General features: G+C 39.1%; 1 protein-coding gene and 1 non-coding gene across 3 annotated transcripts; both read right to left on the reverse strand.

Annotated features, from left to right (window-relative positions):
• Positions 1 to 424: 424 nt before the first annotated feature.
• SMU1 (SMU1 DNA replication regulator and spliceosomal factor) lies at positions 425 to 20,666 on the reverse strand. Of its 2 annotated transcripts, XM_008141992.3 has the most exons (12): positions 20,545 to 20,666; positions 16,609 to 16,819; positions 15,155 to 15,307; positions 14,044 to 14,154; positions 11,875 to 12,003; positions 10,297 to 10,416; positions 7,912 to 8,028; positions 7,138 to 7,265; positions 6,501 to 6,627; positions 4,709 to 4,876; positions 2,748 to 2,900; positions 425 to 925 (listed from the first exon to the last, which is right to left on the reverse strand). In XM_008141992.3, exons 1-12 carry the CDS (start codon positions 20,568 to 20,570, stop codon positions 827 to 829), a joined length of 1,542 nt encoding a protein of 513 aa, XP_008140214.1. In that variant the 5' UTR covers positions 20,571 to 20,666; the 3' UTR covers positions 425 to 826. The 2 variants fall into 2 exon arrangements, with proteins under 2 accessions (XP_008140214.1, XP_054583212.1); XM_054727237.1 differs by lacking the exon at positions 10,297 to 10,416.
• LOC114231742 (U6 spliceosomal RNA) lies at positions 8,299 to 8,402 on the reverse strand. Its single transcript, XR_003617742.2, has one exon. It is a non-coding gene; the product is annotated as a U6 spliceosomal RNA (small nuclear RNA).
• Positions 20,667 to 21,713: the final 1,047 nt, after the last annotated feature.

A 21,713-nucleotide genomic window follows, 5' to 3' on the forward strand; every position in this document is an offset into this window, starting at 1 on the left:
CAAACTGACGAATCTCAGATGGAAGAAGAGAGGGAGGGCAGGAAGAGATTAACCAAAGATCTTATCTATGGACACAGACAGTAGAGTGGTGAAGGCCTGGGGTGAGCAGGAACTGGGTGGAGGAGGAATGGGGGAGAGAAGAGGGGACATCTGTAATACTCTCAACAATAAAGATTTTTTTTTAATTACTTAGAATAAAAAAAGCTATTCATTTAAAATTAAAAAAAAAAAAGAATGGAAAGGTACAGGCAGTGAAATGTGATCCTATGTAACATCCAACCTTTTCACATAGTTTCTTCTTCTACCCAGAAGTTGACTTCCTACTGTATTTAAGATTCAGGCATAATAATGTCCATGTCCCACTCACCTCATTAGATTCTAATATGCTAACTAGATAAGCACTTTCACATTTAAAAACAAAGACTCCAGAAAGGTATAAAGTTTATTACCATCTAAAAAAAAAAAAAAGACTAGCTACTGAATATGGGATAGTTCCTTATTTACAAGTTTACTGCAAGGAGGCACATTTTAATCAGCATTGCAATAATCAAAGGATTATAATTTTTTTAGAACTAGCAATTATTTCATTCTCCAGGTAAAAGATTATTGAAAACATTAAGTGATCGCCCCAATTAGAAAGACAAATGAATACCTTAAAAATGTGTAGAAAAGGGTAACTGCTAACTTAAACATGAACTTTCACAAAATTATTCTTGTGCCTAATTCAGACAAGTTAGAGAAACTGGCACACAAAAAAAAAAGCAACATATGAATATGTCTGCATTTAAGTACATGCTCTCAAGCTAGTTTAAAGAAAAAAGACTAATTAGGGTTTCCAGAGTTTTAGGAGTCCATCTTCACTGTAGGTAGCAATCAGGTTCTGATGAGGATGATGTGCAATCCCAATCACATCCTTCTCATGGACCTGGAAAAAGTAAAACATAGGGTTAGAGTACATAATGCTATAAAAAAACCACTCTGAAGAGGCTTCCAGATCTGAGTGGGAGAGAATAAGAGTGAAGCTTCCACTTTCCACCAAAGGAATCAAGTCTAAGGCAACACACAAACCAAAAGCTCAAACGAGGCTATTACATTGTTGTTTATATTTTTTGTACTGTTTTTCATAATGTGTAAATAACACTTTGTCCCAGGACAGTGGGTAAGACTAAATGATTCCTTCAACTCAGTGAACTTCGACTGGCCAGGCCCCTTAGCTAGATACTCTCCACCTCACCTTGTTTTGCTCACATATTGGAGGCTTCCCAGGGCAGGTGTGCCAAAAGTTCACTCAAGAATGATACAAGACAAGAGATTATTCTCTAACATGGGTACGTATATAATTTTTCATATGTTCACCATACCATTTCTTCCTGGGCCACAGAGATTACATTTTCCCTGTCCCCCTTGCATTTGGGTGTGGCCATGTGACTGAATTCTAGCCAAAAATGAATGAGGAACAAAGTAATATAAGCCACTTCCAGATGTGGGTCTTAAAAACATCCAATATAGCCCTCCTCCTATCTTTTACTCCTGAGATCTTGGAGTCCATATATTCCAAATGGCACAGCTAAAAGATGGAGGAGGGCTATCCAACTCATTTATATATATAAAAGCCTAAGCAACTGAATGACCGAATGATCGGTCACTATGACGCGCACTGACCACCAGGGGGCAGATGCTCAATGCAGGAGCTGCCCCCTGGTGGTCAGTGCGCTCCCACAGCCAATCTCCCGTGGCTGGCCAACCTCCTGCGGTCCCTCACACTGGCTCCAATTGGCCCTGATTGCTGGCCAGGCCGAGGGATCACACCCATGCATGATTTTGTGCACCGGGCCTCTAGTATTATATAACCCTATATAATAAAGATATAATATGCAAATGGTCATTACACTGTGAAGTGTAACAACTGACCGCGTAATGACCGGATCACGGATCAGCAGGAGGGTAGGGCAGCGAGCTACAAGCGGGCTGCGGAGAGCTACAAGAGGGGGCAGGGCAGCAAGCTATGAGGCGGGGGCAGGGGGGCAGAGGAAGCTACAGGAGGGCAGCAGCGAGATACTGGCTACAAGCGGGGCAGAGAGCTACAGGATGGGGGCAGGGCAGCAAGCTATGAGGGGGTGTGGGGGGCGGAGGAAGCTATAGGAGGACAGGGCAGCAGGTGTAGAGCTACAGGAAAGCAGGGCACTGGGCAGAGAGCTACTGGCGCACGGATTCATGGGCAGGGCTACTAGTAAATAAACTTTGATTGTGGTAAGCCACTGAAATTTGGGGGCTATTATTACAACAGCTGTAATAATAGTAAACAGTACTTTGGTTTACTGACATTAATTACTCCTTATAGTGACTCTGACAACCTGAGCAATTTAAAAACATAATCAAATCAATTTGATAGGATAATGTGTCTTTGTAAAGACATGGACAGAACTAGCTATATCTGTCATTCTCCAATCCCCCTGAGGAATATATGGGTAATTTAGGTGGCTATCTAGACATATTCCCTTTTCTTCTTCTCTACTTTATGTACACCCACCCTATCCACTTGAAGCTAAGGGCTCAATGAAGGATGACTTTTCTTGAGAGAGGAAGTAATTCCATATAATTACTTATGGACCCTTTATTTTATTTAGTGATAAAATTTTTATATCAAGGTATACACTGACAGCAGTCAGGAAAAGGTTTACAGAGTTCGGAAAGACACAAGCATTAACAAAATTTCTTTAGACGGCCTTTAAGTCAATAATACTCACTGTCAGCGTTCTCTCCAGTTTGCCAGTGACTGTGCTAAAACAGTAGAGCACAAAGTCCTCTCCCACACAGTAAATCCATTCACCACGGGGAGAGAGGGCGCAGCAAACAAAGTCACCACCTTCTCTCTTACCAGAGCTGAAGCTTCTGACAATCTAGATCATATCACAGCCCAAGGCAAAAAACAAAACATCTGTATTAGCAGCAGTTTATTATTATTATTATTTTTTAATATTAGCAGCAGTTTAAATGGACATCTTTACATTGTTATTTTGTACTTTGGTTTACTGACACGTATAATTAGATCACAAATTCCATTCATCATATGCTAAATCCTCTTGCCTGAGAAATATTTGAAGATCTTTAGTTTATTGAGCCATTTTACCATGAAGCAAATTCATTACCACACATACAATTTCTAAGTCAATATACCACTGTTTCTCAATACTTTATGGAATCATGCTCCCCAGTTTCACTTTCTAACAGAATGAGATACTCTCCCCATGCAGGCTGGAACTGTCTCTAAGACTTTGTTTGCTCTATTTTATATACCACTTAAAATCATCACAAATCAAGCTGAAACAAATAGCAAAGATTATAAAAGGTTACATACCATATGATTCCTTTATCCACCACTCCCAAAATGACAAAATTATAATAGTGGAAAACAGACCAGTGGTTAATGTTGTTTGGGAAGGTTTGACTATAAATATGTAGTATGAGAAAGTTTTTTTGGGGATGATGAACAGTTCTTTATTTATATATATATATTATTGATTTTTTACAGAGAGGAAGGGAGAGGGATAGAGAGTTAGAAACATCTATGAGAGAGAAACATTAATCAGCTGCCTCCTGCACACTCCCCACCGGGTATGCACCCGCAACCAAGGTACATACCCTTGACCAGACTTGAACCTGGGACCCTTAAGTCCGCAGGCTGACGCTCTCTATCCACTGAGCCAAACTGGTCAGGGCTATGATGATGATGAACAGTTCTTTAGCCTAACTATGGTGATGGTTACATAATTCTACACATGTAATGAAATTTCATAGAACAATTAACTTCCTGCCTCAAAATGAATGAATGTAAAAACTGGTGAAATCCAAATAAGGTTGCATTTGAGTTAACAGAATTGTAGTAATGTCAATTTCTAGGTTTTGATGATTATACTATGGTTATAAAAGATGTTATCATTGGGGAAAGAGTACACAGGAACAACTTCTTTATGAATCTAAAATTATTTTTGTTTAATAAAGTCTTTAAAATGTCAAGTAGAAAATGAGGAAGTAGGCACCTATAGTTACTAGGCAGGGCCCAGCAGATACCACAGACCAACCATCTCAACCAAGGATCTTAAAGTACTAATTCCTATTAATTATAGGGACTAGAGGAATAGAGTTCCATACACAAGCCCCTGGGTCTCCTTCATGTCTCGGCAGAATCCCAAGGGCACAAGCCAACATTTCAACAGCACCACCACATGTTCCCAGGGCTCGAGACCTCAACCTTGAAGCTTCTAATGTCCCTGGTGCTACAAAAGTGAGGTTCCTTGGGAACCATGCAAATGTGCTGATTACAAATACACAGCATGAAAATATGATTGCCCTTCTCTTATCAGCGTTCTGAGATCATGTGGTAGCTAGATGTTCCAAATTGGTAACTGACACACTCTATCTCCCTCACTCTGACAGGAATTGTTAATCTTAAAATCTTCAATGAGATTCTGCAGAGCCAAGAGCCTCATTTACCCCAAGGATGCACAAGAACAACATAATATACAAAGACCCTGGGGAAAGGAGAGAACTTTTGAAAGGCTGAAGAATCCAGTTTAAATAAACATTTGAATAACAAATACAGTGTATATGCTTTTTGGAGTGGTGAACCCATATTTGGTTACTGGAAGGGCCAGGACCAAGACACGCTGACTTGGGAATGGTCCACAGGCAGTCCCCGAGCACTCACCTGCCCCTGCATGTTCATGATGACCACTGTGTTTGATCTGTTGCACACCACAAAGTGCTCTGGGTTTTTAGGAAGCAGGATCACACTGTTGACAGTGATGTCTGTCCCTGCAGTGCTGCCCAGGGATTTAAAGGTATTTGAACATTCTGTGGTCTTCATATTCCATATCTATGACAAAAAAAGAAAAAAAAAATTAAAGCCTAAGAATTTCTACAGTTGTGAGGTTTTATTTATTTATTTAGTTTGTTTTAAATATAAACTTTATTGATTTCAGAGAGAAAGGGAGAGGGAGAGAGAGAGATAGAAACATCAATGATGAGAGAGAATCACTGATCAGCTGCCTCCTGCACACCCCCTACTAGAGATTAAGCCTGCAACCCAGGCATGTGCCCTTGACTGGAATAGAACCTGGGACCCTGCAGTCCGCAGGCTGACGCTCTATCCACTGAGCCAAACCAGCTAGGGCTAGAGTTTTGAGGTTTTTAAACAATGAAAATTAGATGACTAAAACAGAATAAACTGACTCAGAAAATAAAGTTACTGACATCTGAGATGCACTCAGAAAAGGAATGGATCAAATACTGATGGCATAAGCTTTTGTCTGGATACCACTCACTTAATGAGGCATAAAAGCCTCAAAGGTATGGACTATGTTGTGTCTTCAACAGAGCTTAGCACAAAACAGATACTGAATACCCATAAACAGAAGGAAATAGGTGCCCACTAGTTAGCGCCCTATTGTTTATTTTCCTAATAAACATTGTAATTATCCGTCCCAATCTTCTCTAAAGCCCAGTTACCTAGAAGAGAAATGAACATTTCAGATATCAGAGTTCAAAGGGTTTTAGTGTTTTCTGTCTAAAAAGTCAGTGAGATGCTTTATCCTTTCTACTGTGGAACTAAAGGAAAAGACCTCAAAACAAAGAGGCCTAGTTAACCTCCCTCCCTAGGGCATTTTACATCTTGTGAGGTCCTATACATAGTACAAAGAGGGAAAATCCCATGACTAAAATACTAAGAGTCCTGTTTATTTTCCCATCCATCCTGAGGAAAAGTATATCTCCTACCCTCAGGTTTCTGGTTAGATTCCCAAGCCAGAACAAACCTCAGAGTGTGGTCTGACTTTTAGGGGTTTGTGTTAAAATGTTGAGGTCTTTCGCTACAAGACTTGCAAAAGGTAAGCTCTAGAATGTAAATGGAATGTCTCAAGATCCACTACTTGGACTTCTCATCTTTTCTAGAAAATGAGGCCCTCTCTTAAAATAGGTCTCTTAACATACTGAAAATCCGTTGCTTTCAGCTGAGGGCATTAAATAAGTCTCTGAGAGAGGGCTTGGTTCTAACTCTCTACCTCTTCTGTTCCTCTATAAATGCTACTAGGAAGACCCTAAATGTGGGGGTCAGGAGTGGGATGAGGCTGAGCAACAAAAAAGATAGCTATTTATTTGGCCATTGAGACCTTTGTGAATTTGTGGTGGGTGGACCATACCTATGACAAGATCAAATTTAAGCACTGTAAATGGGGGATGACTTAAACCTAGGACTCCACACCTTTCCTCTTTTCCTACACATGCTAAAGTCTGATTTTATAGATTTGAGATTTGAGGTTCCTAGGCCAATAGGAATTACCCACAGAATATTATTACTGTCTCAGACTCACCTCAATTATAACTAAAATAGCTAGTAAAGAGGTTTACTCCACCACAATTATCACCATTACCACCACTGAAAACTCCTTAAAGAGCAAAAATGGAATAGATACTCCAAAATAATCCAGTAGCAAATACTTAACCTTTACAGTGCCATCAGAGGATGCACTAATAATATAATGTCCATCTTGTGTAAATGTTGCTTCATTAACAAAGGAAGAATGGCCACGAAATTCCTTCAGGGTCTTCCCAGATTTTAAACCATGAATTCTATCACACATTAAAGGAAATGAAAAAAACAATTAATATTCTATATATTATGGTTGAGACCTAGTGTTGAATGCATTTTAGACGAATTACAGAAGCTCTTGTTATAATATTAAGTGAAGAAACAGGGCTATGCATTTACATATGCAGTATAATTTTCATTATGTCAAACAAACAAAAATAAAACAAAAAGTTGGCACAGAAACTGGTATAAAATATGCCAATAATACCACAGGTTTCTGTTCAGGGACAGACTTCTAGGTCTTGGCTAGATCCCAGGAATCTGTACTTGCAATATGCCCTCTAACATGATTCTGCTGCAGGTGGGTAACGACTCAAGTAGACAAAATTATAGCACTGTGTCAGCTGTACTCTGCCTGGGGAAATGAGATCTCACATACCTCACTCTCTATATAATACCATCCTGGTGAAAGTGTAAGGAATCACTAGTACCTCCCTTCAGAGCTTCATCACATCAAACCCAAGTAAGGGCAGTTGGGGATTCTTACTTACCTAATTGTCTGGTCAAAAGAGGCACTAAGGATTTGACTGCTATCCTTAGAAAAGCTTAGACAGGTGACACCTTTACTGTGTGCCCTTTCAAATCTCCTTAAACACTGTCCACTCTGAATTTTCCATACCTTTATTTAAAAAAAAAAAAAAATAGTAAAAACTTGTAAATAGAATGTCCATAGAGCCAAGCAAGATGCAATGCTCACTAATGTACTAAGACAGCATTAAGTACATGCTAATAGCTGAATATGTGTCTAGTTTACATAGTACAATAATAACTGAATCCTTTGAAAGTTAAACCTCTTTCCTTGTAAATTATTAAAACAAAAATTTAGACTAAGATCACTTAGCAGAGACTACTTCTGTATTTTACCTAGCTCAGGGCACTTTACCAGCAATTAAATACAAGCCACAGCTAATCAACTGCAGACTACCCCATTCCCTAAAAATATCCCATTCCCTACAAAAAAAAAAAAAAAACCAACACAAAGTACAACACATCATATAAAGTGAGTAATGGTGGTACAGCAGAAAGGGCATGAGCAGATTTGAATTGAAGTCTCAGACCTATTGCTCACTAACTGACCTTAAACAAATTATTGGAACTCACTAGCAGAGTTGTTACTAGGATTAAACAAGAAAAGATAAACTCATTAGCACAAAGTTGATGCTCAATAAACAGCTGTTATCAAGCTCATATCATATGTAGGACACTCCCTCATTACAGAACTCTCTGAATGTCTGCATACAAGAGTTTGTGCCACTTATCCATACCTTGATTTTTCCATCTTGAGCCCCAGTTGCTAACATTTCTGTATCTCTGCTGAAACACATGCAGAGAACAGCATCATCCATCATCATAAAGTTATCCTGGGCCTGGTACTTAAGATCCTAAAGGAAACAATGATAAGCAGTTATCAAAACAACACAAAACCCAGTTATCCCAGATCTCTACAAACTCACTGAAAGTAGGATAATGGCTGTACATACTCTAAATCTCCAAAGCAAATAGTAGTGGCATGCACACAAATTCCTAACAAAGGACTGATACTGCTGGGAATAAATAATTTTACACAGTTCAAACATTGTAAAAAATGTCAACATAACAGCTTATATCTTTTGCTTACTTTTTTCTTTTAAATAAACACTTGTATTACATGAAAAAATATGGAACACTTTATGAATTTGCATGTCATCCTTGTGCAGGGGCCACGCTAATCTTCTCTGTATCATCCAATTTTAGTATATGCGCTACTGAAGCAAGCATGCTTACTAATCTTTCCTAAGCAAAATTTTCCTACAATTTTTTTATTATTGACATTATTACAGATGCCCCCATCATATTCCTCACCTTTGCCCATCTCCACCCCTCCCCTGGCCTTCACCACACTGTTGTCTGTATCCATGGGTGCACAGTTTCATATTGTACATCTTAAATAAATCTGAATTTATTTATCTTAGTGGTATAATGTGAAAAACTAATGTTTTTTCCAAATTGTCAGCTCCTTTTCCTCAAACCATGTACTGACTAATATATTTAATTATCATCCATTTTATGGATGCTTATTTTTATCATCCATTATTGTTCAAACAGAAGTTCCCTATTTTTTTTTTAATTATAAACTGAGACTGCTTCATGGTTTAAAAAAAAAAAAGACAAACTATAAAAAATATAAAGTAGAAAGTGAATATCACTCATTAATTCACTATCCAAGTAGAATTTAGTATTCTATGATAAAGATTACAATTTAAATCAGTGGAAAGCTAATAAGTAGCTATTTGGGGAAATGATTAAATTTTATCTACACCAACTTTATCTCATTAAAGAAATTTCAGATGGATCAAAAATTGAACATAAAATGAAACATAAAAAGATTAGAAGAAATTGTGGAAGAAAAGATGGATACATATGATGATATGAAAGATTTTAAGTCTATAAACCAAAACCATAAGCAAAATCAAGACAAAAGTAAAAACTGAAAAATACTTGCAATACAGATTGCAAAGGTTAATTTTCTCAAACTTTAAAAAGCTCTAACAGCCTGACCAGTGTGGCTCAGTGGATTTAGTGTCAACCTATGAACCAGAAGGTCAAGGTCAGATTCCCAGTCAGGGCACATGTCCGGATTGCAGGCTCGATCCCCAGTAGGGGGCGTGCAAGAGGCAGCCAATCAACCATTCTCTCATCATTGATGTTTCTATCTCCCGCTCCCTTCCTCTATGAAATCAATAAAAATATATTTTTAAAAATCAAAAGCTCCAACAAATCAGTTAAGATACAATCCAGAAGAAAAATGGGCAGCCCTGGCAAGTGTGGCCCAGTTGGTTGGGCATCATCCCATGCACCAAAAGGTTGCTGGTTCAATTATCAATCAGGGCACACGCTCAGGTTGCAGGTTCAATCCCTGGTAGGAGTGTACAGGAGGCAGCTGGTCAATATTTCACTCTCACATCGATGTTTCTCTCTCTCTCCCCCTCTCATTTCTCTCTGTCTAAAAATCAACAAAAATATTTTCTAAAAATAAACTAAAAAAAAACAGGCAAAGGATATGAACAAACTTCACAGAATAGGAAATATTTGTGGTTTTTCACATATAAAAAGACATTTTCTCACTCATAATAAGAGAAGCACATTTAGTACTACAATAAGGTTAGATTGGGAATAAAAAGTAACTGCTTACATATACATACCTAGAATATTCCAGGAAGGTTACACAAGAAACTGGTAACCTGGCTGGACCAAGGAAAGGAACTGACCAGCTGAGGGACAAGGGTGGTAGCATGACCTTTTACTGAACAAATTTTCTGTTTCATAAAATATTGTATCAGATGTACATATCACCCATTCAAAAAATAAGTTCAAAGTGTATAAATAGCCCAGCCAGCATGGCTCAGTGGTGGAGCATCAACCTATGAACCAGGAGGTCATGGTTTGATTCCTGGTCAGGGCACACGTCTGGGTTGCTGGCCCAATGTGGGGTGTGCAGAAGGCAGAAGGCAGCCAATCAATGACTCTCTCTCATCATTGATATTTCTCTCTCTCTCCAGCTCTGAATAAATAAAAATATATTAAAAAAATAAAGTGTATAAATAACAGATGGTTTAAAAATAACAATAATTTCTTTCACTAGAAAAGTTAATATATTTTAAATACTTTACCTTCCTGATTTTTCCAGTTGTGAAGTTCCATACTTCAATGAATCCATCAACAGACCCAGTGACCAAATACTGACCATCTGGAGAAAATCGAGCACACTCCACATGTGATTTCTGACCAAACTGTTTCAAATGAAACAATGAAACAGATGCATTTTTATCTAGTGGCCTTAAAACAATTCCCATTTTAACCTTTTGGGAAACCCTGCCCTAGCATAAAGTCATAGCTAGCTTATTCTAATGGAGCATTTGAGACATTTCTGTACCTGGACACCAGGAGGTTGTGGATATATTTTCTCTGACCAGTTTTATGTCTAGGCTGTCAGCTGAAGCTAATTTTTAATGTGAAGTTGACATTTTCAAAGAAAAGTAAAATATATATATTTTATAATGGGCCTTAGAACAAATAATCCTATAACCCAAACAATAAGCTTTTACCAGAGTCAGCCACAATTAGCATGACTTTCACACTCAACTTAATATGGCATATGTTCCCGTTGTGCATCTGAGGAAAAAAGTCATTTTTATAAAATAAATGTCAGCTTTCATATACTGTTCTGTAAATGAATTTTCTATCACTGTTTCTTTCTATGACCTTCACTTAATCAAGTGATAATGTGGAGGTGACTAACTCTAGGAGAAGAAATTAAATCTAATAGAGACTTTTCATCTGGGCAATGTATCCTGAGCACTTATCAGCAATCATGCTCCTAATAACAGACGAGAACTTACAAAACATTAGCCAGATAATAACAGAGAAAAGCTCTTTTATGAATTTCAATTTAAATGCCAAAAATGGAAAGTGTTTGTAACAAAAATCTTAGCCCAGCAGCATAATTATAATAGATTTCTATTTTTCCCAAGGCTTCAGCCAGGGTAAAAGTACTGCTCAAAATCATCTTTGAATGCAAGTCAAAACATATAACCCAGAAAAGACTAATTCAATGCACTAAGCTGAAGTCAAAAGATTTGAGGAACATGAATTATTTTAAAATCCATAAATTCAATGAGAGCACAAACCCAAAAACTGTAATATAAAAAATATGCTGAAATAGCACATATACTTGTAATTCTGGAAACTGCTGCAATTACTTGATTGTGCTTTTTCCTAGAAAAGTCTCAGATTAAAAGAAAATAAACAAGAACCAGCCATAAGATGATAAATTATTTTCCTCAAATACTACACAAGCCCACTTTACAATCCATGTCTGATATTTTGGCTGACATGCAGCAGACAAAAACACAAATGTTGAACAAGACAAATACATTAAAAGTTCATAGTTAGTCCCAGGTTTAACCAAAGAGCTAATCATTCTTCCAAATGCAGGCTTCTGGGGAGAAAGTGCAAAGGCAGATGACAGGCCAAATGTCAAATGTATGTCCACTTGGTTACACAACTGAGGTGTGCCACTGCCAGGCCACAGGACCCCGTGGTCACTAACAGCAACCCTGAATGTTATCAGAGCTGGAGTTTGAATTCTGTTTTCTAACTCAAGCGCCTACCACAGGGCCTGACTGAGGAAGCACATGCTGAGTCCTCAACAGATGATTACCAACCGGCTGAGTGTCAAAGGATCCTACCTTAATATGCCTGCTCAGCTGTGTAGGAAACTTTTCTTCTTCCACATCTTTGACAGCTGCTTTGCCTCGGAACAAATCTATGGTCATGCCAGGAGGAAGCAACCCCTGGTGCTGCTGCCACTTCAGCGCCTATGAGAAAAGAAATATATCCTGGATGTTTAACAGTTTATTTAACTAATATATTAATGGACATTTACACATTTCCAATTTTTTACTCATCTAAATAATGCTGCAATGAACATCTTTGAACATAAGGCTTTTTCTATTTTGGGGTTACTCCCACCTTAGAATAGATTCCCAGAATAGAAATTATTGAATCCAAAAAAGAACACGAATGGTTAAGCCTCCCAATATACAATGACAAACTGTTTTCCCAAAAAGTCACAATTTCAACAGCACTCACAACTACATTATGAATGAAAAAATAATGGACATAAGAGACAGATGGCCCTAAGCCAGATCATTTGCCCAATGTTATTCTGATTCCCAATTTCATGAACTAAAAGAAGTAAAAGGATTTGCTAAAAGGATACCACAAAATAATATATGTCAAATCTATATGACAGGCACAATATTTATTCCTTTTTCCCTTAGTTATATCAAGAAAACTCACCCTGGCCAGTTTTGCTCAGTGGTTGTTAGAGCGACGGCCTGTAGACCAAAGAGTCTCGGATTCAATTTCCAGTCAAGGGCATGTGTACCTCGGTTGCAGTTTGGTCCCTGGCCCAGCTCACGGAACGTGCGGAAGGCGACTGGTTAATGTCTGTCTTGAATCTCTCTCTCTCCTCATCCCCTTCTCCCTCCCTTCCATTCTCTCTAAAAATCAATGGAAAAAATATCCTCGGGTAAGGATTAAAAAAAAAAAAAAAGAAGAAAGAAAACTCAACAGTTTGAATATCATTTTAAAACTCTGCTAATTTAATGAGTGGAAAGTTATACCCTGCTTTAGGCAGTTCTCTGATTAATAATTTGTGAATTTTAATGTGATCAAGTTATTTGTTATTTATGTTTGCCAAAAAGAATTTTTTTCTCCAATCTGCCTTTTTTTAAAAAATATATTTTTATTGATTTCAGAGAGGAAGGGAGAGGAGGAGAGAGAGAAACATCAATGATGAGAGATAATCATTGATTGGCTGCCTCCTGCACACCCCCTACCGGGGATTGAGCCCGAAACCCTGGCATATGCCCTTGAATGAAATCAAACCTGAGACCCTTCAGTCCACAGGCTGATTCTCTATCCGCTGGGCCAAACCAGCTAGGGCTGCCTTTTTTTTTTTTTTTTTTTTTTAATTACAGCCTTATAGCTTTCTTTTTATCTTATGTTGAACTCTTAAGTGACTAAATTTGTTGACCTTTACCTGGATGTTTACTCCCTAATCATAGGAAGTCCTTCCCTAGCAGGAGGTTTAATATATTATATTATCTACTAGTTTTTCTGTTTTCTTAAAATATATAACTTTCAATCTATCTGAAATTATGCTGTACAAAATGTGAGTGAAAGCTCTGAGCTGACCATTCCCCCCATTCTAAAGCAAGCACCCCAAACCATAAGGTGAATAATTCTTCTCTATTCCTAGGTTTGGTGACATTCCCATTATCAACTATTGAATTCTTATAAATAATAGGATCAATCTCTTGCACTGTTGTTGTGTTGGCTGCCAACAGATATTCTTGTGCCAAATACCAAAATGATTCTACGATCAAGAGTGCCCTTAAGTTATCCTAGATGAAATGTTAAATTCTATGGTCACCCTAATTCTGACTTGAGTTTATGCTCTTCTTCTTCTTTTTTTTAAAATAGATTTTTATTGATTTCAGAGAGGAAGGGAAGGGAGAGAAAGATAGAAATATCAATGATGAGAGAGAATCATTGATCGGCTACCTGCATGCCCCACACTGGGGATCAAGCCTGAAACCTGGGTATGTGCCCTGATCGGGAACTGAAACATGACCTCCTGGTTCATAGGTCAACACTCAACCACTGAGCTATACCAGCTGGGCATAGAGCTTATGCTCTTAACCACTCTTCTATAAGATGAGGATGGCATGGCACAACTGTTAGTACAAACAGCTTCACAGATAGTTATCAATACGTAGGATGTCTGATTTCTTTAGCTTGTACGTGTAGTTTATATAAAGGGTAATTTCAGTTCCACAAACTTTAATTACCTGCCCCAGCAATGCCATGAGACGAGATGGAGGCACCACACTGACTTCCCCAGCTAAGGCCTGAGCAATTGCTGCTCTTCTCTTCTCTTTGCTACTTCCATCTGGGTATGCCTGAAAAAGGAAAGGGGGTAGCATCATTTCCCAGAAATGGTTACAAGATATGACTGTACTTATTTAAAAAAAACAACAAAAAAACACAACAATCATCAAGCAGAAACACTCAAAATGGAAAACATGAAAAGAAACTACCCAGTTAAACTGGGGGTTAATTAAATCAATTCGTTTTCAAAAATGACTTCCCAATTCTGTCCACTTGCAGTTCAAAAGTATGAGCTGGAAGAAAACTGAGGTCAGACAATCCACCCTGTTATTCCTCAAAGGAGTCCAAGTAAACTATGTCAAAGCCAGGGTTGTTTTCCAGTTTTTGAAAAATCTGCACAGCCAAGGATTCTTTTATATTCTTTGGTAATTTTTTTCAGTCAAATGACCCCAGCCCATAAGTTCTTCACCACCTCTAACATTAATCCTGTCTTGGTAACCCTTAATCCTCATGGTTTCTAACTTTCCATTATCCAATGTCTATTCTTCTTCATCCATTTAGACTAGTAAAGGCTGGCTGAGAAAGAATGAAAGCATACACAAAAAAAGGTTTGAGGGAAATAAAAGATCATCAGTCACCATGCCCTACCAGTAAACATAATCGGCTGAGAAGTGAAAGCATGAGTTTCCAAGAACTGAAAGAAAGTGCAATTGTCAGGGGCAAGGGACACAAATGCAGAGAGAATATACCAGCAGTCAGGAAGCCCTTCAGGGCCAGACAAGTCTTGAGCTAATGAGGAAATGATGTCAGAATAAACTTTCTGCTTCTTGACTGACACACAAGCCTCTAAAATGTGGTATGTGGGGAAGGGAAACCCTTCAATACTCAGAAAACTGAACAAGATCAACCCCTTTAATATATGCAAATTTCAACAAACATATACAAACGGAAAAGTATTACTGAAAATTAAAATCAAAATCCCAAAAACAACCCAATGAAATGGTTTCAAAAGATTACATTATTGCATGTTTGCAAAAATTAACAAAAATTTTTTTGTTACCACAGTCATACCTCTCGAGGATCAAAGTAAGACCTGGCCAAGAGGTTCTCCAGGTGAATATACCGCTCTGGCTGTGTTTGTTTTAACATGATCATAGGGTCAGTCTGTCTCAGAAGAGACCTGGCAGCCCCCAATTCACGGAGTTCTATCAATTCCAGAACAACCTGGACAAATGAAAGAAAAGAGGCTGTTTCAATGCATTCTCATAATACTTCTTTTTCAGTACAATTTCTTATGCAGAAATGGCCTGTCAAAATGATTTCCTATATTGGGAAATACGCTTTTTCCTTTTCAGATGGACAACGTAAGTAATTGTAAGTAGTAACTTCAATCTTTCAACTTCCACCCTTCATTTTTATCTACCAATCTCCTCTCCTCTCAGGCCATTTGTTCAGACTACATATGCTGAAGAAAACTAAAGATGGGAATATCTCCATGAGCTTCAGAGAAACCTTTCTTCAGGTACCAAAATTTTCCCTGGGGAATTACTGAATTCACGCAGATTGTAAAGAAACAAACCAACTACCCTATTTTTACAAACAACGCGACATCCTTATGTCCATAAACTCCACTCTGTTCTGTTGTATAATATATAACTTGTATGATTTTTGTCCTGGAGTCCTGGCACGGAGCTTCTAAAAACCCTCAAAGTTTGCCAGTGATAGGAGTATCTTTGTTATTAAAGAGCCCCCTGCATCACCCCTAAGTTTGTGCTAATAAGATAGCTCAGGATGAGGGCTGGTTACCATGTGACTGTAGGGCTGAGGCTTTGAGCTAGCCCAATCTCAAGGCAGCTCAAGACTGAATGAAACCCCAATAAAAACCCCAATGGAGCTTCCTGGTTGGTGAACACATTAATATGCCAGGTGAGAAAGACACTGAGTCCATGGGGAGACGACATTGGAAGCTCTGTGTTCAGGACCCTCCCAGACCTCATCCTATGTGTCACTTCTTTTGGCTGGTTCCAATCTGCATCCTTGATAATAAAATTGCAATAATAAATATAGTGCTTTCCAACTCATTCTAGTGAATTATCAATTGAGGGGGTCATGGGAATCCCCAAATTTATAGCGTTAGTCAGGAATGTGGGTGACATGAGACCCCAAAGTACAACTTGTATCTGAAGTAAGGGCAATGTTATAGAGAACTGAGCCCTTAACTTATGGGGTCTGTGCTAACTTTGGGTGGTTAGTGCCAGAACTGAATTTGCAGTACACTAGTTGGTTTCAGAATAGTTGATGTCGGAACATTTAACGATCACTTAAGAAATACTTTCAATTTGGGAAATTCTTGGCTTTTCCAAGCAGAGAGAAAAAAAGTACAAAATAGCACATGAATCTTGACAGTATACGTTTTAAGGACTATTCCAGCCCTATGGTGCTTGAAGGAATGCTCACTAATGCTTCTCAGTGAGGGGTCCCACAATAAACCAACCCACGGGAGTCAGCATCACTTCCACTCTTACCTGTTCATAGAGGTCAATGAGGGTTTTGTCTGGCAATTTCAGAGACTGTATAGCCTGTAAAACAGTGTCCCAGTGGCCGCTATTAATGTCAGCCACAAAACTCTCAATGCTGTCCACGGTATTCAGAGACACAGTAGTCTCTTCCTGTAAGGTGGCTAATGCCCGGTGTAAACTGTTCTCCTTCAGGTACTGCATGATAAGACGGATCACACTGAAAAAAGAAAGCAAGTCATCCAGTTCAGGGATCCTACTTACCAGAGAGGCCACAAAATAAAAGCCCAACCCAGCTTACTTCTCCTACTCAACCATCGTCCTTTCACTACCCACTTTTCCTCTTTGTCATATGAGAAAAGCATGCCCCAAATCACAGAATCTAAGTTACAGGGGACTCTGGGGCTCATCCCGTCCTACCTCCATCTCAGAAATAGGAGAACTGAGGTTCAGGGGGGAAATGATTTGCCTAATGTCTCATAGTCAGCTAGAAAGGGAGTTGGTACAAAGTAACTCTCTTACTTCCAAGGCCAGAGATCTTTTTATTATGTCAAGTTTCTCATTAATTTATACAATTACATTGTTGCACTTTAGTGAAATATTTAAACTTAGTCTAGTCATTAACACAAGTACTCTAAATTCTTATTAGGATTATTTGGTCCATTTTTAAAATGACAACCAAAACATGTGAATTGAGATTTTTCTTAATAAGGATTTGTTGAACACAAACAAGGTGAGCTATACTGTATATAAAAGTAAAGCAAATCCATGTGTCCTCATTTGCAAAAATAACACTACCTACTGCCTCTATTACCAAATTCTCAGGACAAGTGAAATAAAAACATTATAAACTCAGTTTCCCAAGGAAAAGAGGAGTCAGGTAATTGCCAAATATTGAAATAAGCATCCATTTTCAACATGTGACAGAAAACTTATAAATGTTTTAGTTAAATATGTTTATAGTTCAAACTTCTTGATCTGGAGTTAGAGTCTAGTGAAGAATCTGTAAAAGTTCACTGTGTGATGTTGTGATACACTGTTTTCCTTCTCTTTCCTTATACATGGTTCACACTGTATTTCTACTGAACAGCACTAGTATAAAGGGTGAAATTGGGGAAGGGGTTTCAGATTGGAATTTAGTCAATTCTCTCTGGGGAGAAATAATAAACACAAAATAATAACCAATGTTTATTATGCGTTTACAGCAAGCATGTCAAACTCTCGGCCCATGGGCCGCATGCGGACCACAACAAATACTTTTGTGGCTCAGCCAATATAACAGTATGTAAGAAATGTTTTAATAAAAATTTCACAATTTAATTTTTATAATATCCTGATATACATAATTATTAATAACAAACTACAATGTTCACTAATGACTGATTACTGTACGTAATTGTGTTGCATTCATTTCCCTTACACGCCTTATGCACAGGCACACCATTTCTCTCCACTAATACTAGCAGCGAATATTTTAGCAGCCGATTGCCCCATCATTAGTCTTGTTTGGTGCTGACTTGTTTGGTGTGTGCAACAGGAAATATTTCGCTTTCGGAGAGCAAGAAAAATATGTATTTGCATTACACTTATTAATTTGTGCAGTTATTCAGTGTCTGGTAAGTTAATGTTCAAGAAAAAATATTAATTTTTATTAAAATGTTCTATTATTTTATGTTAATGGTTACTCATTTATTTCAGCCCTTGGTATTCAGCATGTCTCTATTGAAATAAACCTACATTTCTATGAAAATGGAAGCTTTTGCTTTTTTGCAGCCCACATAAATGTAAACCTTGTTTATTTGGCCTGTTGGCCTTTGAGTTTGACATGCTTGGTTTACAATATAACAAGTGCTATTCTTTAAAAAGAATATTTTTTTAAATCCTCACCTGAGGATTTTTTCCCATTGATATTTAGAGAAAGTGGAAGGGATAGAGGAGGGAGGGAGGGAGAGGGAGAGAGAGAGGAAAGACAGAGAGATCGATTGGTTGCCTCCCACATGTGCCCCCAGGAGCTCCCACCGGAGCTGGGGATCAAACCTCCAACCAAGGTATGTGACCTTGACCAGAAATCGAACCCACGACCATTCGGTGTATGGGTTAACGCTCTAACCACTGAGCGAACTGGCCAGGGCCCAAGTACTATTCTAAGCATTTTAGACATATTGTTTTACTCCTCAAAACAACTCTATGAGATAGGTTATTATTGTAATGTCCATTTTACAGATGAGAATCTCACCAAGTAACAGATATGTGGGAAAATGAAGATTCAAATTGGCTGTGATTTTAAGAAGGAAACCGATTACTGCTATTTGCAGTAGTCTTTTTTTCTCATGGCTCCTTTAAGAGATACTCGGGTTTAGATCACTGCTGTTGTAGTACCTACTATCCTCCTTAACACACTTCCATTTGCACTCCCCAAATAAGATATTCTCCCTGTAAAGACCTCTTATTTGGTATAACCACAATCAAATTTACTTCCTTCAAACACCATGTAATACATTAAGATTTAAAACTTTGGAGATAGGCTGGGATTTGAGTCAGAGTTCTGTCACTAATTGTGAGGTTGGGCCAGTCAGTTATCTCTGTGCCTGTTCTCATCAGTTAAGAATAATACCTAAAAGCGTTGACTACACTGCTTACAGCATGACTAGCATAAAAAACACTTAGTAAATAGTAGCTATTATTGATAACTAGAGGCCCGATGCATGAAATTCGTGCAAGGGGCTCAGCCCTCGCAGCCCTGGCTTCGTCCGAAGACCGTCTGGAAGGTCGTTCGGCTGTCCGGTCTAATTAGCATGTTACACTTTATTATAGATAAAAATGCACAGCAGCCCAAGAATGGGAGAATGTCAGTATCCACTAGTATTTAGGTCCTAAATCATGGAATCCTTTCCAACTCCTGCCTTTGACTTAGTTATCTTAACTCCAGCACTCTTTATCACTCTTCCTTGCTTTATTCTTTCTCCACAATACTTATCACCATCTGTTAAGCCTCATATTTTATTTACTGTTTTTGTTTGCTGTTTGCCTTCCCCAATCACTATGTATATTCTGTAAGGGCAAGGATTTTTTGTCTGTTTTGTTCACTACTGTATCGCCAGGAGTCTAGAAACAATAGACTTCAGTATTTGTTGAATAAATAAGCTCCCTTTCATCCTAGGGCAGGTCTTCAGAACAAGTCCTCTCCCTTACTTACACTCAAAACACAAATGTTATGTCTGATGATTTAACTGTTAAGTGTTGGCAAGGGCACGGTGGAGGGTGCTGTCCTGGAAAAGGTCACTAAAGGCCTTTAGTCACTCATTAGGACTGCCCCACCCCCAATCTGTCATTCTTCGGGCCAAATCTCCAGATTCTCTTTTGTGGCTACAAAGAGCTCACAGGCTAACCAAAACTCAGCTCCAAGTAGAGCATAAAAAAGCTAGTCGCCCATTCATTTCAAAGGCAGTGATCGAGTCTCTACGCTGTGCTAGAGGCAGTGGGACCATAAATAGAAGAAAAAGGAGACTCTAGGCGCCCAACACAGAGGGTGGGTTAAGTGCTGTGAAGGGGAAAGCAAAGGAGCCACGCAAGCCCAGAGGAAAAGAATCACACTTGTTCCAACGGGAGCAGGAAGAGCAGCCCCTCGTGCAGATCATCAGACGGGAGCCGGGAGAGGAGGGGTAATCTGATCCGTCACGGGGCGCCAGGAGTCGGCGGTGGCTAGAACTCGAGGAATATCCTTCCCCGGCCCCGCGCCGCCGCCCCCTGGGCTTTGGGCATCTGGCCCGCTACTTCCTTGTGCACCCGCCTCCGAGGCAGCCAGATGCAAGAAACTTCTTTGTGGGCAAGGAAATGCCCCTCCACCCCCTAGCCTCGCGGACGCCTCTCCTGATCACCTTCCGCTCCGCACCCCTCAGCTCCCGGCCCCGCCACCTCCCCAACATCCCGCGCCGCAGGACTCACTCCGAGGACTCGATTTCGATGGACATTGCGTTATACTTCTGGCCGCGGAACCCAGTCTGCTCTCCGGCCTAGCAGCGCCACACACCAACGACACCTCCGGCGGCCTTCCGACGTCACTTCCGCTCGACGTCCGACGCCCGCCCTGGAGGCGGTACGCACGGGAAAGGGGCGGGGAGTACGTGAGGGGCGGAGCACCTAGAGGCTGTCAAAAGCAGGGGTCCGTTCTCGTTTCTTTTTTTTTTTTTTAAATAAATCTTTATTGTTCAGATTATTACAATTGTTTCTCCTCGTTCTCGTTTCTTTTCTAGAGGAACACTCTGCTTAGAAACACTGGTTGGGAAATTTTGCTTTTATTTGATGCGATTGGTTGATTAGATTTAAAGTGAGGATTGAATTTACAATACTGCGAGGTTAATGCATTCGAAACCAAAGGAACACTAGCCAACCTTTGTAGGTAGAGTTCATTGAGAATGAGTGAATGAATGAATGAAGAGTTTGAATCCAAAACACAGTTTACTCAGCCTAATAATGAAAAGTTTGGAACCCAGTTAGGATGTTCATACCCACTTGTGGGAAGAATTAAATTACTTATAGCATTTCAAACTAAGTAGTTGAAAAGGGGTTCATTTCAGTGGCACGGTTGCTGGGAAAACAGTGAAACCAATTGCAAATGTGCACAGCTGAGACTCCTTTTAATAGACTTTACGCATTATTAAATCAGTAGAGACAAATGAATGCAGGGATATCAATGGATTGTATAAATAAAGGCTAGTTTTAATATATTTTACTGCCGCCCTGGCCGGCTTGGCTCAGTGGATAGAGCGTCAGCCTGTGGACTGAAGGGTCCTGGGTTCGATTCCGGCCAAGTGCACATGCCTGGGTTGCGGGCTCGATCCCCAATGCGGGGCGTGCAGGAGGCGGCCAATTGATGATTCTCTCACATCATTGATGTTTCTATCTCTCTCTCCTTCTCCATTCCTCTCTGAAATCAATAAAGAAATAGATTTTTAAAAAATAAAATATTTTATTGCCAATTTATATTAATTTAATAATATTTGCAGCACAATGGTAAGAAATCTGTTGTGAAAATTACCTATTGAAATGATTTACTTGAAGATTCCTATTGGCTTTCAGTCGTATCTGATACTGTCCCAAAAGTTGGCCACAGA

The sequence above is a fragment of the Eptesicus fuscus genome, chromosome 15 (genome assembly GCF_027574615.1).
Source record: "Eptesicus fuscus isolate TK198812 chromosome 15, DD_ASM_mEF_20220401, whole genome shotgun sequence".
Classification (NCBI taxonomy): domain Eukaryota; kingdom Metazoa; phylum Chordata; class Mammalia; order Chiroptera; family Vespertilionidae; genus Eptesicus; species Eptesicus fuscus.